General features: G+C 47.4%; 1 protein-coding gene across 4 annotated transcripts in view; it reads right to left on the bottom strand.

Annotated features, from left to right (window-relative positions):
• Positions 1–20,417, bottom strand: part of COL22A1 (collagen type XXII alpha 1 chain) — a 261,534-nt gene that overhangs the window by 26,433 nt on the left and 214,684 nt on the right. For 3 of the 4 annotated variants that reach the window (XM_079902136.1, XM_079902139.1, XM_079902137.1), the window contains 5 exons: positions 16,225–16,278; positions 14,590–14,643; positions 11,796–11,849; positions 7,045–7,098; positions 3,065–3,118 (listed from right to left, as the gene is read on the bottom strand). In XM_079902136.1, the coding sequence (XP_079758262.1) occupies positions 3,065–3,118; positions 7,045–7,098; positions 11,796–11,849; positions 14,590–14,643; positions 16,225–16,278 (270 nt within the window). The remainder of the gene's footprint in view (positions 1–3,064; positions 3,119–7,044; positions 7,099–11,795; positions 11,850–14,589; positions 14,644–16,224; positions 16,279–20,417) is intronic. The other variant, XM_079902138.1, reaches the window with a different exon arrangement.

Below are 20,417 nucleotides of genomic sequence, written 5' to 3'. Positions count from 1 at the left end.
GACCCGCGGTGCCCCCTGGAACGTCTGCCCACTGGCCTGCCAGCAGCTTTCCTTCTTTCCTCGTTCCATTTCCCCACTCTGTCCATGCTCCTGGGATCGTCTCCAAATACCCCACCTGCACCCCATCCTGGTCTCCAGGTCTGCTCTCAGGGGACCTCTGGTGCCCCCATTCCTCTGCCCATCTCTCCCAAGCAGCTCAGAGTGATAAGGTCAGGACGGCCACACGCTGAGACCCCAGAACCAACGGACAGGTGAGCTCTGGACCAGTGCTGGGGACAGCTGCCGAGCCCCCTCTGCTTCCAGCAGAACCGGCCTGGCCTTCCATGCGCTGACTTAGCCACTGCTTACCCAGGGCAGACCTGGCCTTCCATCCGTCCACGCCCAGCGCCTGGCACAGGCCTGTCTGGAAAAGGCATTCCACAAACAGACTGAGTGCAGACCGAGGGCCTCGGTTATCCTGGACTGTCAGTGACAGCCTCTCAGGATAACTTTCTGCGAATAAAGCTGATTTGCCGCTCTGCGCTGACCGAGCTCTGGGGTCAGCCTTCAGGGCGCGGGTCCCTCTCTGCGCTGACCGAGCTCTGGGGTCAGCCTTCAGGGCGCGGGTCCCTCTCTGCGCTGACCGAGCTCGGGTCAGCCTTCAGGGCGCGGGTCCCTCTCTGCGCTGACTGAGCTCCGGGGTCAGCCTTCAGGGTGCGGGTCCCTCTGTGCGCTGACTGAGCTCTGGGGTCAGCCTTCAGGGTGCGGGTCCCTCTCTGCGCTGACCGAGCTCGGGTCAGCCTTCAGGGCGCGGGTCCCTCTCTGCGCTGACTGAGCTCCGGGGTCAGCCTTCAGGGTGCGGGTCCCTCTGTGCGCTGACTGAGCTCTGGGGTCAGCCTTCAGGGTGCGGGTCCCTCTCTGCGCTGACCGAGCTCGGGTCAGCCTTCAGGGCGTGGGTCCCTCTCTGCGCTGACTGAGCTCCGGGGTCAGCCTTCAGGGTGCGGGTCCCTCTCTGCGCTGACTGAGCTCCGGGGTCAGCCTTCAGGGCGCGGGTCCCTCTCTGCGCTGACCGAGCTCTGGGGTCAGCCTTCAGGGCGCGGGTCCCGATGCTTCACGTACCAGCGGTGTGACCTCGGCCAGCCTACCTGACCTCTCTGTGCCTTAGTTTCCTCATCTGGGCCAACAGTGACACCCACGCCCCACAGGGGTCTCCTGGGGCTTACACTGGCAAATGTAACGAGGCGCTCAGCACCCCCTCGGTGCGCACACGGCAGCTGTCAGCCGCGGTGGCGATACCTGTGCTTCTTGCTCCCTTGCCACCTCAGCCTGGCTAACTGCCGCTTGCCCACCAGGGCTGCGCGGCTGGACGTCAGCCTTCAGCAGCTTAGATGAGCTGTTTACTTTGCTCGCTGCCCTAAGCTCTTACTTTCCCCTAGGCAGTGAGTCCTGGTCTCGGCATCTGGCAAACAGGGAAAAGCGATAAAGAAGGTACTTCTGGCAGGTTGCATAAGACGCAGAGTGAGTCATAACAGTTACGGCCGCACAAATTAAATGGAGCACAAGCCTTGCTGTGGAGACTGTTATGTAATTCCACTTACTGGTTCTAAAGGCTCTGAGGTTCTAACCTCACCAGGAGTTAAAACTAGAGCAGTTGGAAAAGTAACTTACTAAATTAATTAACAGTTAGAGAAGCCTGATGCATTTAACCAACTTCTCACCGCATCTGGTTCTCCAGCAACTCCAGCAAGTTGCTACTATTATTCTCATTCTATTTGAATTGAAACCGAAGCCGGGAGATGCTCTTTGACTCAAGCCAGGTCACAAAGCCTGTAGGGAGTGAAGCCAGCATCCAAAGCCAGTTTCTTCTACTGGTTGTGGTTGTACTTTTGGCATAAAATATTTTAATTTAATTTTATCAATAAGCACTGCACACACGGCTCCAAAAATTAAAAAGCTAATAATAACATACTACAGACCAAAAATTGACGTCCCATCCCTATGTCGCTTGTGCTCAGAATCACCCGTCCTCACTTCCCTCCATGGATGGAAACTACTTCTCTTGGTGTTTCTGGAGTCTCCCAGAGTCCCTTTATGTAAATGCTAGATAAATATACACAGACCCATTTTCATACAAAATAGGGCAGCTAAGCACACTGCTCTGTGCCCTGGCTTTTTTACTCAACAATGTATCTTGGAGAAGTCCCATGTCTGTATCTAGAAAACATCCCCCATCTTGTGCACAGCTGCATGGTATTTATTGGGTGCACCCCATCAGTAACTGTCTCCTGCTGGTGGGCGTCGGGAGAACCAGGTCTCTAAGCCCCAGGGGCCACCTGCCATCTTCCCCTCGGTGTGTAGGCTATGGAAGGGGTTTGTGAAGACAAAACTGCTGCTAGGAAATGAACCTTCAGCATCATCACTCAGCCCAGATCCACACTCAAGAGGGGCTGACCGTCCTCAGGAGGGACAACGCCGAGGTCATAGAGGCGCGTCTGAAGAAATCACTGCACACTTCCAGCCAATAGCTGCTGGGGCCACAGAGACAGACGTCCTCAGCAGCACACAGTCCATCTCGCTGTGTGGCTCAGCAGCTGACATTAAAGATAAGGAGAAAAAAAAACCAACCAACCAACCAACCAACCAAAGAAAAAAAGAAAGATAAAAAAAAAAACCTCTATGCCAATGTCGAAGAAAGGACAAACTCGCAGCCCCTAGAGATGGCAGGGGAAGCTCAGGCTTTCAGGGGTTTAACAGGCTTTTCGGATGTCAGGTTTCTACTCCAGCCAGTGCTCACCTGCCCAGTTCCCTTCCACATCAATAGGATGGAGGCTGCAGAGGCAGTTAAAAAAAAAAAAAAAAAGCAGGAGCCCCAGGATAGAGTTCACTCCCCGAGACTCAGTTTCCTCAGCTGTAAAATGGGGACAGCGGTGTTTACCTTGCAGCGTTCTCAGGAGAAGTAAATGAAGAAATGCACAACAAATAACTCTCACTGTGCCCGGTTCATAGTAGCTCTGGACACAGAGTAGTTGCTTCTGAGAAATGGCTGATCTGGCGTGTAAATGGTAAGAACCTTCGAGTCCCTTACCGGCTCTCCGGGGTGCCCTGGTTTCCCATCTCTGCCTTCTTTGCCTTCTTCTCCCTGCAAGATAAACTCACATTGTTTATCTAGACGAAGACGCTAAGAGGGAGGGAAGGAAAGACGCCTTTCTGCCTGGTGCACAGCTACAGTCACACACAACAGGCGGAACTGGCTTCATTTTTCATGGTTTCTCCCCCAGCACCACGCTTCTGGCTTGGATCTCTGGTTGGCGGCGCCTGGCACACGGTGCAAAAGCAATAAATTGCATTATTATTGCTATAGATGGAAAGAAGCCCCTACTGGACATTTTCATGAAGTCAAACCTAGGACAACATGGGCTCATCTCTGGGCCTCCTGGGTTGGCCATGGCGAGGAGGCGGCTTCTGATGGAGATGACAAGGACCCGAGGGGCCTGCGGTAGAGCACCGATAGCTCCCGGGCCACAAGCAGGCGAGGTGAATGACAGCCAGGGCCACGTCCGGGCTACAGGAAGGCCACGAACATGTCACGTTTCTTTCCATGAAATCAAGCTACAAATCCCCCACCTGCTCCCCACCTCCTACTGGCCCACCTCCTGCTCTCAGTAAGACACTGTAAGCCTCCTGTTTAATCTAAGAGACCATTCTTCTTCAGGAATCTCTGCAGATCAGGACAATGATTACAGCATCACACAGACTCAGGTTCCAGTCCTGGGTCACCTGGGCTGGGCGGGTTCCGGGGAAGGAAAGCAACAGGCAGCAAGGCAGAGGGGAACCTGAGTCACACCGAGCAAGGTTTGAACCCCACTTGCATCAACTATGCCTATGCTCTTGGGTGAGTTATTGACATTCTCAGCTCGCAGCGGCCCCTCTCCTAAACACAGATGACAAACCTGTCTGGTAGAGTCACGAGGGGGCTCAGAATCAACGCCACCACCTGCAACGCTTAGCAAACCAGGCATCGGTAATCGGCGCCAGCAGTGCAGCTGCTCCCGCTGCGGCCGGCACGCACGAGATCGTGCATCGTTCCTCATCAGTGCCTTTAACGCCAGTGCCTGGGCGCTGGCAGGAAGCACTGAGGACGGTAACGTAAGTTTACTGACCATCCGGGCCGCTAGCCGATGCCCCACGCGCACCCGTAACTCGTTAAGACTCTGCTCCCGGCATGACCATGGTAACGCCAGGTAAGCCGGCTGGGCTGACTCGGAAGCCCCGCACTACGGATCCTCTTTTCAATTAAGAGATTAACTCCAGAAACCGTTTCTCCCATGCATGGAGCAGCGGGGGGAGGGTCAGGAGACCCACGCACAGAAGAGAAAGCCAACGTACCCAGGTGAGACACGCGCAGGAAGGAGGGCAGCCGACCCCAGGGGAGCCCCGGGGCAGACACCTGGCTCCCGGAAGCAGCAGGAGCGCCGCTTCAGGCGACGCAGAAGAGGGCTGAGTGCGGCCTCTACTGAATCATCGGGGAAGGAGGTGCGGCTTCCGAGAGACAGAGACTGCTCTCGTCGACTGCCGGATTGCTGAGCAATCCGTGAACTTCTCAGAGCCTCATTTCTTCACCTTTAATAAATTAAAGGGATGTTCACACTTACACTTCAAGGGGAGGAGCTGTAAGGCATATATGAAGGGTCTTCTTTTTGCGGTACGCAGGCCTCTCACTGTTGTGGCCTCTCCCATTGCGGAGCACAGGCTCCGGACGCGCAGGCTCAGTGGCCATGGCTCACGGGCCCAGCCGCTCCACGGCATGTGGGATCTTCCCAGACCGGGGCACGAACCTGCGTCCCCTGCATTGGCAGGCGGACTCTCAACCACTTCGCCACCAGGGAAGCCCCCAACAGGTATTTATGATTGTAAATCCCAAGTGCTGCAAGGGGTTATGAAGGAAGTGCTCTCAGAGCACAGCTCTGATCCCCACCTAACCCCACTGGGGAGGTTCAAGGACATCTCCCTGGAGAAGATGATGTCTAGCCGAGACCTCAGGATGAACAGAGGAGTGGGGTGTGGTGAGGCTTATGCATGTGAACACGTGGAAAGCTCTCTGCACTGAGCCCGCCCTGTGGTTAGCACAATGTGCGTGAAAGCTATGATGATTCCTATTGCCCGGGCAGAGGGAGAGGAAGAGTTTTCTACATAGCGATGACCTGGAGGAAGGCAAAGTTGTTTAGAGTGGCTGGGAGGAAGGGGTGTGGACAAGGCTGGAGTGTCCAGGACAGGGCTGAGAAAGAGACAGAGAGGAAAACAGGGTGAGTTCACGAGGTGCCAGGGAGGTCGTCTCGGCTTTCCTCTGAGGATAACAGAGAGCAGATGGGGTGAGCACTGGAGGGAAAGAAGGAAGGAGGGAAGCTGGGAGAGAGGAGGGATACTACTAAGAAAATCGTGTACTCATATCTCAGGTCACTTCTCTCTTGTCCAGCACCCTAGGACTTTGATCATAAGGGCTTGGCAGAAAATTCAAACTGGAATTTTCTCTCCGTAGCTTTATTATTCCTGGAATTAACTCAAGTATTTCCTAGCTGCTATGACACACTAGGCTACAGCGTTGCATTGTATACCAACCGGGGTTTCACATCCCAGCCTGTCTTTTAAGATCTGTGCGCCCTGGACAGGCTACTTAACCTCCGGGGTTGTGTGGTTGCAGCGACGGCTACTGGTGATGCCCCGGAAATGCCTGCTCGACCAACAGTAGCACTTTTCAGACACTCAAGCAGGAAGGGCTCTAGGAAAACAATTCATGCATCCACATATTTATTTAAGTCATATTTGCCGTGTGCCCACCACGTGTGGGGAACAAAAGCCTGGTCCCACAGAACCCAGAACATAACCCCATGACTACCAGGCACTCTTCTGTTAGGTCCCCAGATCCAGCACCCAGTAGGTGCCTAACCAGTATGTGCTGAATGAGCAAATCAATTAGTGAATAATGGTGGAGGTGGTTACTAATCAAACCATTACGCAAATAGACATGTGACTACCAGCTGAGACAGGCACGTAGGAAGTAAGGAAAAAGAGACTAAGAGAGCCTATCCTAGCCTGGGGGGCAGAGGAAACTTCTAGGAAGTGATGCCTGGGATGAGCTGGAAAAGATCAAAGGCATTGAATAGTGAAAGAGGTGACAAGAGGGCATTCTGGGTGGACAGAAAGGCATGTGCAAAGGCCCTGTGGCCTAGAGAGGAGAGGGTGCAGAGTGTTCTAGAAACCAAAAGGAAGCCAGTATGGCTGGAACAAAAGGATGCCCCGTGGAGGGCAGGGGTGGGGCTGTGTCCAGGAGAGGTCTCAGCTGCAGGTACACGCCAGACGAGGAGCCACACAAGGATTTATTCTCAATGAAGAAGGCAGCACGTGGCCTCTCTGGAGCAGCCTTATTTCTAACATACTGGAGCGTCTGACCCTGTTGAGAAGTATATTAAATTGAAAAGCCCGGAACAACATTTGTGGAAAGGAATTTTGCAGTATGTATCAAGAACCTTAGATATTATTGTGCTCTGACCAGTAGACTCCACTTTGGGGCACCATCCTATAGAAATAAAATAATAATCTAATGTAAAACAGTAATCTACTGTAAAATAAAAACCTAATGTAAAATGATCTACTGTAGATTTTTAGAAGTTATAAGACTTATGAGGCAACAGAAGAATAATCACATATATTATGGTACATTTATTGGGTAGAATGTATGTAAAATTTATGAGCATTTAATACCAGTGTGGAAAACAGAAAATGTTTATATTATCACAATTATCACAATTATGTATGTATGTGTCTGTTGATTGATGTGTGTGTGGAGAGAGAAAGAGATGAAAATTTTATTTTCATAAGTAAACAGCAAATACATAAAGGAAGAATGAGACTAAAATTGGCTTTGGTTAGTATTATTTTTCTTCTAATTTTCTATAATGCTGAAAATTTCCCTAGTAAACATGCTTTGTGTCTACAATGGTGCAGTATAGTTTTCTTTGCTTATTTTTGCAGTAGAGAAACTAGATTTAAAAAAAAAATGCCACTTACTGGGATTCCGGGTAATCCAGATGGGCCTTGGGGGCCAGGAGGACCTTCTTTCCCCTAAAAGATCCAAGACACGAAACACCATTAAATTTCTGGGATTGGCTTTTCTGGAGGTAAATGATCTCACCCAGAATTGCCTTCGTGGGTTGGAAGGAGTCTTTAGTGCTTCTGCATCTGCCTCGTCCACCTGGTTCCTTTCCAGGTACTGCTTCCCTGCAGGGCAGGGAGGGGCCCTGGACAGAGCACAATCATGCAGGTTGGTGTGCAGACCGGAGCTCATTTTGGCCTTATTACATAGACTCGGGGAATTAGTGCTTGGAAGGCGTACTGGGAAGAAGTTTAGGGGTCCACAAGACCTGGGTCCAGATCCAACTCTGCACTTTGTCCCCAGACCGCCTCACAGCACAGACCGTAGCACCTGCAGGGCTTCTGCGTACAGCACTCAAGACAAGTAAAGAACTGACCAGCTGACCAGGGGCACAGGTAACAGGTGGTTTTGTTACTGCCACCGTCTTATCCAGAGGTTCCCCAATTCTTTATCATCAGTGCTTGCTTTTAGTATCCCTTTCCCCCATGAAACAGACCTTGAAAGATTGTGTTTACCAAGGTGCATTAATACTTCCTTTCTCATTTTACTCAGCAAAAATACACATCAGTGTCAACTAGAGTTTCGACATCAGATGAGGTAATCGGTGTTATCATTTTTATTCTAATGTGCATAATTATATCATCCTGCATCTCTACCATGAGTATTTTGAAAGTCCTGATAACTTTATAATTTCCTGCTAGTGTTTCTTTTGCAATAAAACACGAATGTCTGGCTTAAACTCTAATCCACATTCCACACAAAATGAAATATTCTTAAAGGTTGTGATGTTATCCCCTTGGAAGAAAAGCAAAAGCAAAAATATTTTGATATTTATTTCAGATTCATAGAGATTTAGTATACTGTCATGTAAAGTGTTCAATGAGGGGACCAAAGCACACTTTCTTTAGTAAGTACTAGTTAAACTCAATAAAAACTCAATAACTGACTTTCATTTCCAAATCTGAAGAAAATGAAAGATACCAGTATCACCTCATTAAGATACTGAGGGGCTTCCCTGGTGATGCAGTGGTTAAGAATCTGCCTGCCAATGCAGGGGACACGGTTCGAGCCCCGGTCCGGGAAGATCCCACATGCCGTGGAGCAACTAAGCCCGTGCGCCACAACTCCCGAGCCTGTGAGCCGCAACTACTGAGCCCGCGCGCCTAGAGCCCATGCTCCACAACAAGAGAAGCCACCACACTGAGAAGCTCACACTCCGCAACGAAGAGTAGCCCCTGCTCGCTGCAACTAGAGAAAGCCTGCGTGCAGCAACGAAGACCCAACCCAGCCAAAAATAAAATAAATAAATAAATTTATTAAATAAAACAGATATTGAGAATTTATTTTCATAGACCTTCGGGAACTAGTGAAGAATGAACAATGTTTTAGGTTCACTACTGGTTTGTTGAAACCTATTCTTAAAAGTATCTACACTCAAAAGAAACAAAAAAAAAAAAACCCCAAAAAACACAAAAAAACAAAAAAACCAAAAAAAACAAAAAAACAAAAAAAAACCCCAAAAAAAACAAAAACAAAAAACGAAAAAAAACACTTTACCTATTCGTGTTGGGAGGTTACTCTTGGCTCTTAAAAAATGGAATGCTATGTTTATGCATTTGCTTTGATAACAATTTGGCATGACCTGCATCTCCGTAAACTTATGCTGCATGATATCTGAGACCGTCTAGACATATTGCCACTTACACCAATGCAAAATAATAACAGTAAGACAAAAAAAAACATTCACCCCCTCCCCATATCACGACACCTACAAACATTAACAAATAAAGTGGGGTTTTTGGTCAACTTGGGCCACATATTCACCCTAGGTAGGTGTTTTTACATATTGACAACAGAGCTTCCTGGATCCCTTCTTGGACGCTTATTATTGCCAAGACCCTGCTATGAAAGCACCAGTGATCTAGGACAGGAGTCAGCAAGCTCCCGCCCTCTGCTTGTGGCTGCAAATAAAGTCTCATCGGAATGCAGTCTCACCGCTAGTTTACGTAATGTCTGTGGCTGATCTCGCCTGACTGTGGCACAGTTGAGGGTCTGCAACAGAGACCGTATGGCCCGCAAGACTAAAATATCTACTACTTAGGGTCATTCTGCTCCAATCAGGTGAGTCGAAGCCTCAGTAAGGAGCCAGTATGGTTGTTCCCAAGCCTGTTTTCACCACTTGTTGTTTGCTATGGAAACTACACAGTTTAATTGTTTACTAGGTTGCCCAATGAAATTCAGGTTGAAAAAGAAAATGATCTTTTTACGCAAATTAAGATGTTGAAAATATTTGATAAAGATGAGACATTCACTGTCTAAATAGATAGCTGATAGCTGTACCACAAGATAGCTATAAAAGATTTGCAAAAAGTCCTAACAAACTAGGATCCTACATTCAAATTGCTTCACAGGTGTTGTTACACACCCAAACCACTTTTTTAAAAAATAAATTTATTTTTTATTTATTTATTTTTGGCTACATTGGGTCTTCACTGCTGTGTGCAGGCTTTCTCTAGTTGCGGCGAACGGGGGCTACTCTTCGTTGCGGTGCGCGGGCTTCTCATTGCGGTGGCTTCTCTTGTTGCGGAGCACGGGCTCTAGGTGCGCGGGCTTCAGTAGTTGCAGCACGTGGGCTCAGTAGTTGTGGCTCATGGGCTCTAGAGCACAGGCTCAGTAGTTGTGGTGAACGGGCTTAGTTGCTCCGCGGCATGTGGGATCTTCCCGGACCAGTATCCCCTGCATTGGCCGGCGGATTCTTAACAGGGAAGTCCCTCAAACCACTTTTTAAAAAGACAACAAATAGTAAATGGGTGGATGTTCTTTCTACAATATAATGACAAGAGACTCTATTCAGGGGAACAGAAATAAAAATGACGGCCTTCATCCCATGTCAAAAAGATTGGCAAATGGTTTATGTGTTTTAACTCAAAATGCAATAGAAATGTTTTAGATTTCTCTGTGTGTGTATATATATTTTTAACTATTCCCTATTTAACTTTATTTCTGTTTTTTAACTACCAATACTCATTATTTGTGCTAAGAAAACTTCAGCTGTTTTCTGGTTTGATGTTTATGTGGAAATACCAAGACCACGGGCAACTTCAAGCACAGGTATAACTTGCCAGGACAGAATCGATATCTCATTTAATGTAGTTTAATTCCTAGGATTTACATCTGGGGCCCGCATCTTATTCTCCTCAGGCAAATAGTCCATTCGTTTTTATGGGAGAAATCTTTTTCTGTCTGAGAATCAATAAAGAGCTGTCTGCGGTATGGTTCATATTTTATTCATCCTGGGACTTCTCAGTGGGCTGCTGCAAAAGCATGAGCTAGATGATGATCGTAAAAAGAACCACGTGGCTCTTAGTTTTCAATCTCGACATCCGTCCTGCCCCTAACCCGACCATCCCACACAGTGGGGCAGCGCGGAGTGATAGAAGGAATGCTGAAATGGGAATTTTCAAACTGACTTAACTCCCGACTTGGATATCAATTTCCTGTATGACCTTGGACGAGTGACATCACCCCCCTGGGCTTTGTCTTCCTCACCCGAGGAGGAAGTGCTCCTGGCACCAGAGTCCAGAGGTACCAGGGCAGGGTTGACCTGCTTGCTAGCAATAGCCTTACCTGGAACATGACACTGAGATTTCTGTAGAGCGGGGTTTGCACCCAGCTCTGACATTTCCTCACCATGTGACCCTGAACTGGTAGTTTTCCTTCTCTTATGACCACTTTCCTTATTTATAAAATGGAGACAATGATTCCTACTGATAGGACAGTCAGATGAGATAAGGGATATCAAGGGACCGTAAATTCCTTTAAGTGAATATGCATGTAGTGACTACGAGCCCAGTGCCTGCTAAACTGAGGTTCACCTTTGCCTTATGGTGTTGAAACCAAGAATGGTCCCGGCAGCTTCAAGCAATGAATATAATGCTGGTGTTTGAGACAAAAGTCTTGGATTCCAACTACCTCCACTTGTGTAGTTTTAGGACCTTGACCTGTGACTTCCGCTTTCTTAATTTCACTCTTTTTTTTTTTTTTTGTGGTACACGGGCCTCTCACTGTTGTGGCCCCTCCCGTTGCGGCGCACAGGCTCCGGACACGCAGGCTCAGCGGCCACGGCTCACGGGCCCAGCCGCTCCGCGGCATGTGGGATCTTCCCGGACCGGGGTGCAAACCCGTGTCCCCTGCATCAGCAGGCAGACTCTCAACCACTGTGCCACCAGGGAAGCCCTCACTCTGCTTTTTGAACAACTGGATAACAGTAGCTACCTCCTGCCTGACACACCACCTGGCTCATACCACAGGCTCGGGATGGGGTAGCTCCAGGGCTTTCTCCTCCCCTGTGCCTCTTCCAAATAGAAACCACACCGAAAAGGAATAGGGAGATGGGGCTAAACCTTGGACCACTTTGAATTGGTTGTAAGCTGAATTCTGAAATCACAGATTGCCAGGTCATTTCATCCAAACCTTTAATTTAGAGGCGAGGTAACCAGGGTTCTAACGTAAAGCAATTCCTCCTGTGGTCGACCAGTAGTGAACAGACCTTTGAAACGTGAGCCACAGGAGTTAGGGAGGACCAGGGCAGGGCTGGCAAACACTTGGGGTTCTGGGAAGGTCCAAACACAAACTGAAGGCACATCCTCTCCAATGAGGAACTTACTGGGGATCCCTGGATTCCTGGCCGTCCCGCAGCTCCGGCAATTCCATCTGTTCCCTAAGGGTGGTAAAGCAGAAAGCCAGTTTGCTGTGTATCTGAACAGAGGTCATCAGCACCTCCTCTTTGCGCATGAGGCAATGCACAGACCTTAGATCCTGTGCCCCTTCCCAGCTGTCTGAACTGTAAGTGTTTCAGAGGTACTTCTGCCTTCCCCATCAGGCTGGGATAGCCTCTGGGGATACAAAGACGTCGGGAGGACAGCAGCTGCATTTCAGGAGAGGCCAAAGCATTCACCAGCTAATTATCCACAAGAGGAGAGTAAATGGTCTCACTCCAGAGTGGACATTTTCAGCTAACGTCAGGGAACATTTCAGGACAGCAGACAAGAAATACACAATTGGATTTACCTTCCAGAGAGCTAAGGAAGGCAACTGCCTGTATCGACAGTCCAAGGATGAAGAGACGCACAGATGGATAAAGGGAAGGGGAGCTGTACACAGGTAAGTGGTGCAGAGTGAGCCCCAGACAGGCTTCTGCCCTAGGGTTACTGCACGTGCTGCCCCTTCCGCCTGCAGTCTAAACCCCCATGTGTCAGAGCTCATAACCTGCCCTCGTCCACACCTTGGCTCAGGTATCAGCTTCTCAGTGAGACATTCTCTGCCTGCCAGACCCCAACTGCAAGTCCCTGCTCCTCAACGCCCCATTTCTGCTTTTAGTTTTCTCCAGCCTTTGTGTCCATCTGACACCTTAGTGTTTATCACCTTGTTTACTGGGAACTAAAACAGTGCCTTGGAGGTAGTAGACACTCAATAGTTCTTGAATAAATGAATGAATTAGGAGCTGGGCTGGCTGGGTGATAAATGTAGAGGTTCTTTAGACTGACCGATGCCTTGCTTCTTACCGGCTCTGATGCTTCCGTCTCCTTATCCACAGGAGGCAGAAGGTGATACTGCCCATGCCACAGGGAGGTGAGCAGTAAATGCGGCAATGTTTGCAATGTGCTCAGCACACTGAGAATTGAGGGCGCCAGTTAGGAGTGCACCCCCTCAGAGCCAGAGCTCCTGGGCCCATGTCCTGGGTCCCCACTGACTAGCTGGATGGGAAGTTACTTTACCTCTCTGCATCTCAGTTCCTTTGTAAAATGGAGAAAGAGGAAAAAAAAGAAGAAGACAGCACTGACTTAACTTGAGTTGTTGAGAGAACTGAGTAAGGTGATACATACAAAGAGTTAGCCAGCCAGCACCAGGTACACACTCAGAGATCTCCATAAAGGGCTCTCTGTTAGCAGAAGTCTGATGCCAGTGGTCTTCTTCTGTGTGTGTCTGTTGGCCAACTCAAGACCGGAAGCACTGCAGGTAATAACTAAGCATGGGATAACAAATGAGCAAGGTCTCACCGTACTTCATCGACACCTTTCCAGCAGTCTTGATTTAGTCCTTTTGCATACGTTTACTGGATGCCTATGTCATACCAGGTGCTGGCAAAGTTTTAGGGATACAGAAATGGCCACACCATGGTCTTGGACCTCAAGGAAACCTGACACAGTTGTAGGAGGTGTGTCTTATTTTCCGTGACCAGGTGAGGACACCGTAAATGTTCACGAAATAAAAAGATGTTGATAATATTTAGATGAACAGCCTAAGGTTCACGCTCCCCTGCATCTGGGCTGCTGCAGGGGAAAATTACACATCTAACGGAATAATTGCGTTTCTACTCCAAATCTGGGTTATTTTACATAATTTTGCCAGAAGCGTTTGGCATCCTAGACTCTGGAATCTAGCTAAGCTAGCAGGCTGGGAACAGGGTGAGGGTTTTACTGGAAGAAGCATGCTAACAGAACACCAGAAAATAAACTGTGAGAGTAAAGAGCTTTGTCTTCTTGGTATCTATATATAACATCATGAACACTTAAAAAACAATGCATGATTGACCAGGAGGGTTAGCTGCCTGCTCCTGAGTTTCTTCTGCATGACTGGCCCCTAAACCTGAATGGGCAGCTGACTCAGCACCCATTCCCAAAGGCAATTAACAGTCCAAGCCACGGCACAAAGTAGAGGCTCAATAAACACCTGCATGATGCTGGATAAACTCACGAACCAGGTGGAGACAGACAAGCAACCTAGACCAAAAGGAGGTAGATTTGCCAAGAAGGGCATCAGTCAATGGTAGCACCACAGCTACTGGAAGAGCAAGGGGAACATTTGTTTGGAGGGGGAGGAGGGTCAATGGGAATAAGTGGGATGATATTAAAGGCTGTTGCTACGATTAGAATGATAACAAGTGCCTTAGAATGACAACGAATGAACTGTTGAAAATAGTAATAATACAGAGTAATAACTTGCAGTTATTATTATCAATTACAGTAAATCCAAGAAAGTCTGGGTTTGCACAGACACTCTGTGATTCCCTGAGCCTCTCACCATGGGACAGTTTCCTACGGAAGAGGGAAAGTTGCTTCTATAATACATTTCTTACTTAAGAGCCTAACCTTGCAATTATCCCAGGCTTCCCCCAACCCGAGCTGGATGAAAAACAGTAAGTGGAGCCTGTGCATCCCTGCCAATGCCCCCGTCTCGAGAGCATTCTGACTGCACTGTCCCTCAACGTAGCCAAGCCCCTCTGGGCTCACCCCAGACGCCGCCGCGACCTGCACTTCCACTTCACCCCAGACACCTTTCAGGTGTCAGCCCACTCTTTAAAATAAGAGGTCTGTCCATGTGATACCACCTCCAGGGAGTACGGAAGTATGCACAAATGACAAGGCCAGAAGAGGAGGAGATTCAAGATAATTACTTACCGGTGGCCCGGGGTTCCCTGGGGGCCCCATGAAACCTGGAACTCCTGGATGACCCTAGGAAAACACAAGGCAATTATTTTAAATGATTCCCAAAAAGTTGCACTCCGTGCAACTACCCAATTTCAGAAAAGCTAGAATCCATCTTCTAACTCAGATAAAAATCCTGGATATATATATATATATGAACATATTTATATATATATAAATAGGTGGTTGAGGGAGTATCTAACAATATTTACAAAAACAAATCTATCCTGTAACTGGATTTGCTTCAAAATAATGTGAAGGAAGAAGGATATACATGGAAGCAAGAGTGGCCAAATAGCTGGAAGATATTCTGACCAGGTGATAAATACAATGGGGTAATTTTTATTATACGTTCTTATTTTGATGTATGTTTGAAGTATCCCATAATAAGAATTTAAAAACAAATAAATACATATACACACAATTTATACCCACAATGGAAATAGCTAGATTAACTGAATTATGGCATCTTTGACAGTATTACAGTTATTTTAAGAAAGAGATTCATGTCCCCATGTGGAGAGGAGTCCGTGTGTATTATAGAATGAGCTAAACCGGTTATGGTGCCAAGTGTATTGCATCATTTATTTAGTAGAGCAGTGTTATCAAACCAAACAAACCACCACGGAAGAAAAGATCTCCCTACCCTCCTCCTTCACCTCCTTCCACAGGAAAACACAAACTGTAACATTCGGTGCGGAGATCACTGCCGTTCACAACTCGTAAGAATAGTCCCCCCCCCAATTTCGTCTTTCAAGATACAAGTGGAATTTCCGCTGAGTATGTCATTCAGACCCTTAGTATAGCCCTTATCTCACCGCCTCTAGATTCTCTGCTCACGTGCCTCACCCTGTCACTGAAAGAAAAGCCCTGAGAGGTTAGGGATTTGCCCATCACTCATCCTGTATCTCAGAGCCTGGTGCGGGGCCTGGCACGGAGCTGGTTCACGATGAGTACCGACCGAGAGACGGATAGACTTCGAAGGAAAGGGCAAGGGCAGGAGGGAGAGAAAACAGGAAAAGAGGGAAAAGAGGGACCGCAGCAAGGCACAAGCAGAACAGCCAGTTTAAATGGCTTAAAGGCTGTTAGAGGCTGAGGACTTGAGAGTGAAGGACGAGCTGGTAGCCCTGGACTGGAGACGAGTGGGAGACAGTGTTCAGATGCACATGGGAACGATCTTACAGTGCATTTGGAGCAGTGGTCAGGCAGGGCTGGATGGGCCCTGGGCAGAGAAGGGGTGTCTATGAAGCATTTTAGCTGACACAGTGAGAGTCACACAATAGAAGTGGTGGGTGGGCAGGAAGAAAGAAGGGGGCGTTTTGCATTTTGTAATGAATGACTACCAGTTCAGTGAGCAAGAAACCGAGTCCAAAATTTTAAAATACGTGTTTTTAAAGAAAAGAAAAGGTAGGCTCCTCGGATAGCTGGGGAAGGGGAGTGTGACAATGAACCAAGGTGGGAACCATGAAAACATGATTTTAAAAAAAATCCTACCAAAGGCAAAGAAGAGACGAGAAATGACTGCAGAAACGGTGGAATGAAAGTTACCTAGGAAAAATAAGTGATGTTTCCTCAGGGTGAACGTTTCACTGTAAAGTAAGTTTTTACCTGATCACCTTTCTGTCCAATCTCACCATCTGCACCACGTTCTCCTTTATTTCCCTTAAGAGAAAAAAAAAAAAAGAAAATGACTGAAAATTCTGCTAGCACTACGTTGCAAAAGAAAAATTTTGCAATGCATTCATTCTCTCATTCTTCATCAATTTCTTATCAAGTTTGTGCTGTAGGTCCAAACTAGCTGTGGGACCTTGAGCAGGTCATTTAAACTCTGAGTGGCAGCTTTTTTTTTTTTTTTTTTTGCGGTACGCGGGCCCCTCACTGCTGTGGCCTCCCCCGCCGGGAGCACAGGCTCCGGACGCGCAGGCTCAGCGGCCATGGCTCACAGGCCCAGCCGCTCCGCGGCATGTGGGATCTTCCCGGACCGGGGCACGAACCCGTGTCCCCTGCATCGGCAGGCGGACTCTCAACCACTGCGCCACCAGGGAAGCCCTGTAGCTTTTTTAATCTACAAAATAGAGTAATGATTGCCCCCCTCATGAAGTGTGGGGAGAATAAAATCAAATTAATACACAGAAAACACTTAGCATAGAGCTCAGGATATAGTAAGTGTAATAAATATAATTATTATTTTTTACTATTTTGTATTTGTACAAAATCCTGGCTTTGTCGTTTACTAATTGTGTGTCATTGGGCAAGCTGTTTCAACTCTCTGTTTCCTACTCCTAAAATGAGAATGATAACAGTAGACTCATGGGGTTGTTGTGAGGATTAAATGAACTGAAATCTACAAAGTAGACTAGTGACGGGCTCAGTGTTAGCTCTCAATAAACATCAGCTATCACCATCCTCACCATAATTAATACTACGGTCATCATCACCATCATCGTCACTGTCACCACCACTGTTGCTGTCATTAAGGCATCATCACCACCACAGCCACTATCCTCCCCTCATACCAATCATCATCATCATCACTGCCGCCACTACTGCTGGTACCTCTGTCATTCTCCTCCCCCTCTCCTTCACAGCACCATCACCTTCATTATCATGGTCATCAAGACATAGCATGCGACCTACCAAAAATACAGTTTTACAAACTAATCCTGAAAGTAACATTCAAAGGTTCCAATCTCCCTTAACTGTCACCTCTTTGGCCCTGTGTTTAGTATGTTAACAAGTATATTCCAGTAAAATGTTATTAAACAAAAACAATTCAGTTCCTTTAAAAGAATGGATTATGCAGTAAAAGAAGTCGTTGGCAATTAGTCAATACTGGCTGTGTTTCCAGGCCTGTCCTCCCTTATCTTTGCATCTTTCAGAAGATCATGTCCCTTCTTTGCTCTGTTTATTCATTCAGTTAATGAAGGATGCGAGGGGGCAGGTCAATCTACGAGGGTCCAGGTCCAGAACCCTACAACTCTCTCACTGAAACATCACACCCAGTCGTCTTCCTATCCAGACTGTTGTACCACATCAGCAGTTCATTGATGACAACAGCTACCTAATAACACCCTGGCTGCCTCCCTTGGGTATATTGGGAGGGTTAGGTGATCTAATGCCTTAAAGTGCCAAATGCTTTTGTGTAGAGGAAAAAAAAAAATAGGTTCAGAGGGGAAGAGCATTTGTTCCAACACCTCTGCATGTAATTATGTCTGCTGTTTTAAAATCTATAAAGCCAGCACTGTCTGCAGACCACTTTATAATCTCAGTGAAAAGAACTGACAGAAGAGCACACTGCTTCTCCGACATTTAGGACGACTGCCTTAAAAGTAAATGGCTTCCTTTCAATTTCCAGTCCTCAGTCTGGGCTTAGAATGGTTTCAGCCCTCATCTCACAGCAAGTAAATGGCAGCAGCTCAAGGATCTCCAGTTGTCCTTGTCTCCTTCTCTGCCGCAGCTGGGGATCAAAGCAAACACAGCCACCCCCAAGCCTGACTCACTTCCTTCCAGAAAAGAGGACTGACATTTCCAGAGCCCCTACTCTGCCGGGTGCTCTTCCAGGGCGTCCACATGCGATCCCACTTCACGCATTTCTTTGTGTATATCCTGAGCTGATGCAAAACAGTATTTCGTATGTCTACATTGTCTAATTTAGCCAGGAAAACTACTCAGTGAGGTAGGGGTTACTACCAGAGCGTAGAGATAAGAAATCTGAAGACCAGAGAGGTGAAGTGATTCGCCTGAGGTCACACAGGTAATAAGAAACAAGATTTGGCATCTAATCCAGATCTGTCTGTATCCAAACTGCCTCCTCCTGACCAACTTACTTTCCTGGTCATTTTCCTAGGTCATGATGCCTCGTCCCACTGGTTTTCTAATGTCAAGAGCACTAGATTCATAGTCTAGAAGCCCAACTGACCTTGCTGACCATGTTCTGGGAATCTTTTTATGCACCAAGAATACAGCAATCAAAAAAACAGATTAGAAACAACAAAACCAAAAAGCCACCTGCCCACCTGGAGTTTACATTCCAGGGACATTACGAGTTTGCTACTTTGCTAGCTCAGCTCCCTTCAGTACATGTTTATTGAGGGTCCAAAGGAAGGGCTTCATTTTTCCTGTTGAAAAGAAGGGAAGAAACTCCCACCACAACCCCTTTTATTAGAGCATTTACTTCAGAAAACTTGACACTGTGAGTTCTTTCTCTGTCTCTTTGAAATGTATGTAAGTCCTTTTCAAAGCTGAATAAGCCTTTTACCAGCTCCAGGACCCAGGAAAGTCTTTCTCAAGGACCTGGGAACATCTCTTTGAAATGTAATCAACAAGGAAAATGAAGCCCCATCTCCCAGGTTCTAAAGGAAAGTAGGAGTCTAACTTCACGGTCCCTTGTTCCAAGCTGCAAAGAGAAGTTTGATTTTCTTTTGTACAAAATTAATTCACTAAAGCAGAGGCGCACTCCGATTACCAGGTGAATTAGGACGAACATGACAGACAGTGCTACACGGTCCTCTTACATGAGAACTAGTTATTGTTCATCCTGAGGACACACACATCATGGGTCATAGCTGCTGAGCCATAGAAAAGGGTGAGATTTCTTTGTCTTTACAATCTCGTAGCAAAATTGCCTGTGATGCCTTATAATACTCTGGCTTAATGCTTGTACAAAAATAAAATTATTTCCCTTCTTTTCCTTGTGGACAGGTTTTCTGGTTTGGGAGAAGATTCTGTTTAGTTTTGAATTATATTTCCTCAACACCGTCATTTGCTAAGTGCGTAAGGTAACAATTATTTAGAGGTTATTTTCCTAGCAGAGGCTGCTCTAACGATGCTGGCTTTTGTGAGTCCATCAAACAGGTAATTCTCTCCAGGAGTTTACAAACTGTTGAGAGCAGGGCCTAAACTTTCTCAAATTAGGAAGTCTCTGCTATTCTCAGAATAAGCCCTGTGCCTGAAATTTTGCCTGCTGTTTTCTCTGCCTAGAAAACTCTTCCCCAAGAATGCCTGGCAAAGCACTGCCTAACTTTCCGATGCAACTAAAATCCCACCTCCCACTCCAGGTGGCCTTCACAGGTGACCTCTGCCCCATGGCATTATTTTCCTTAAAATCATTTAACTCTTCTCCTGGAAATCTGTTATAGTTGTTATTAACTCAAATGGAGGAACAATTATGAGGACCTCCCACAGTGACACGCATCTCACATTTCCTACATGCTGGGCACCATGCCTGGTGCTTTGTAAATGTTTCCTTGTTTTAATTGTCACATCCTCTCTGTGAGATGAGCCACGTAGTTCTTCTTTTACAGATGAGGGACCCCAGGTTCAGAAAAGTCAAAGTTGCCCAAGTCTTATAATTAGTAAGCGCAATTCACTCAGCTACTAAGAGGCAGAACCGGGTTGGAGAACCACTGACCTCTCACCGCTCTCGGTGGCCTCGGCCCCAGTTTGATTTTTCTAAGAGTCATGACCTTGTAGATCTTTCTTCTCCAACACATCAGGCCTTAGAAAGCATGGCCCATTTCTGACCTGCCTCTTCCTCCTGACTTGGAAGGGAGCTGTTTAAGGGCATGCGTGGTGAGAATCTTTCAGGATTGAGGCAGCTGTGGGTGAAAAGAGGCCTCTCCTGAAGACAGCAGGGACTAAGCGGCTCTGGGTTGCCTTCTGGGAAGAACGGGATTCCAGGGCCTTTTCTGGCAGTTCTAGTAACAGCAGAGGAGGTATCATCTCTGCTCCCAGAATCGTCCAGAACCTCCAAGGCAGTGGGGGGATGGGGATGGGCGGCTACGGCTCATTTAGCATCTCCA

Source organism: Stenella coeruleoalba (assembly GCF_951394435.1).
Source record: "Stenella coeruleoalba genome assembly, chromosome: 17".
Taxonomy (NCBI): domain Eukaryota; kingdom Metazoa; phylum Chordata; class Mammalia; order Artiodactyla; family Delphinidae; genus Stenella; species Stenella coeruleoalba.
The sequence above is the reverse complement of the archived record's forward strand: the minus strand, read 5'-3'. Positions and strand labels throughout refer to the sequence as shown.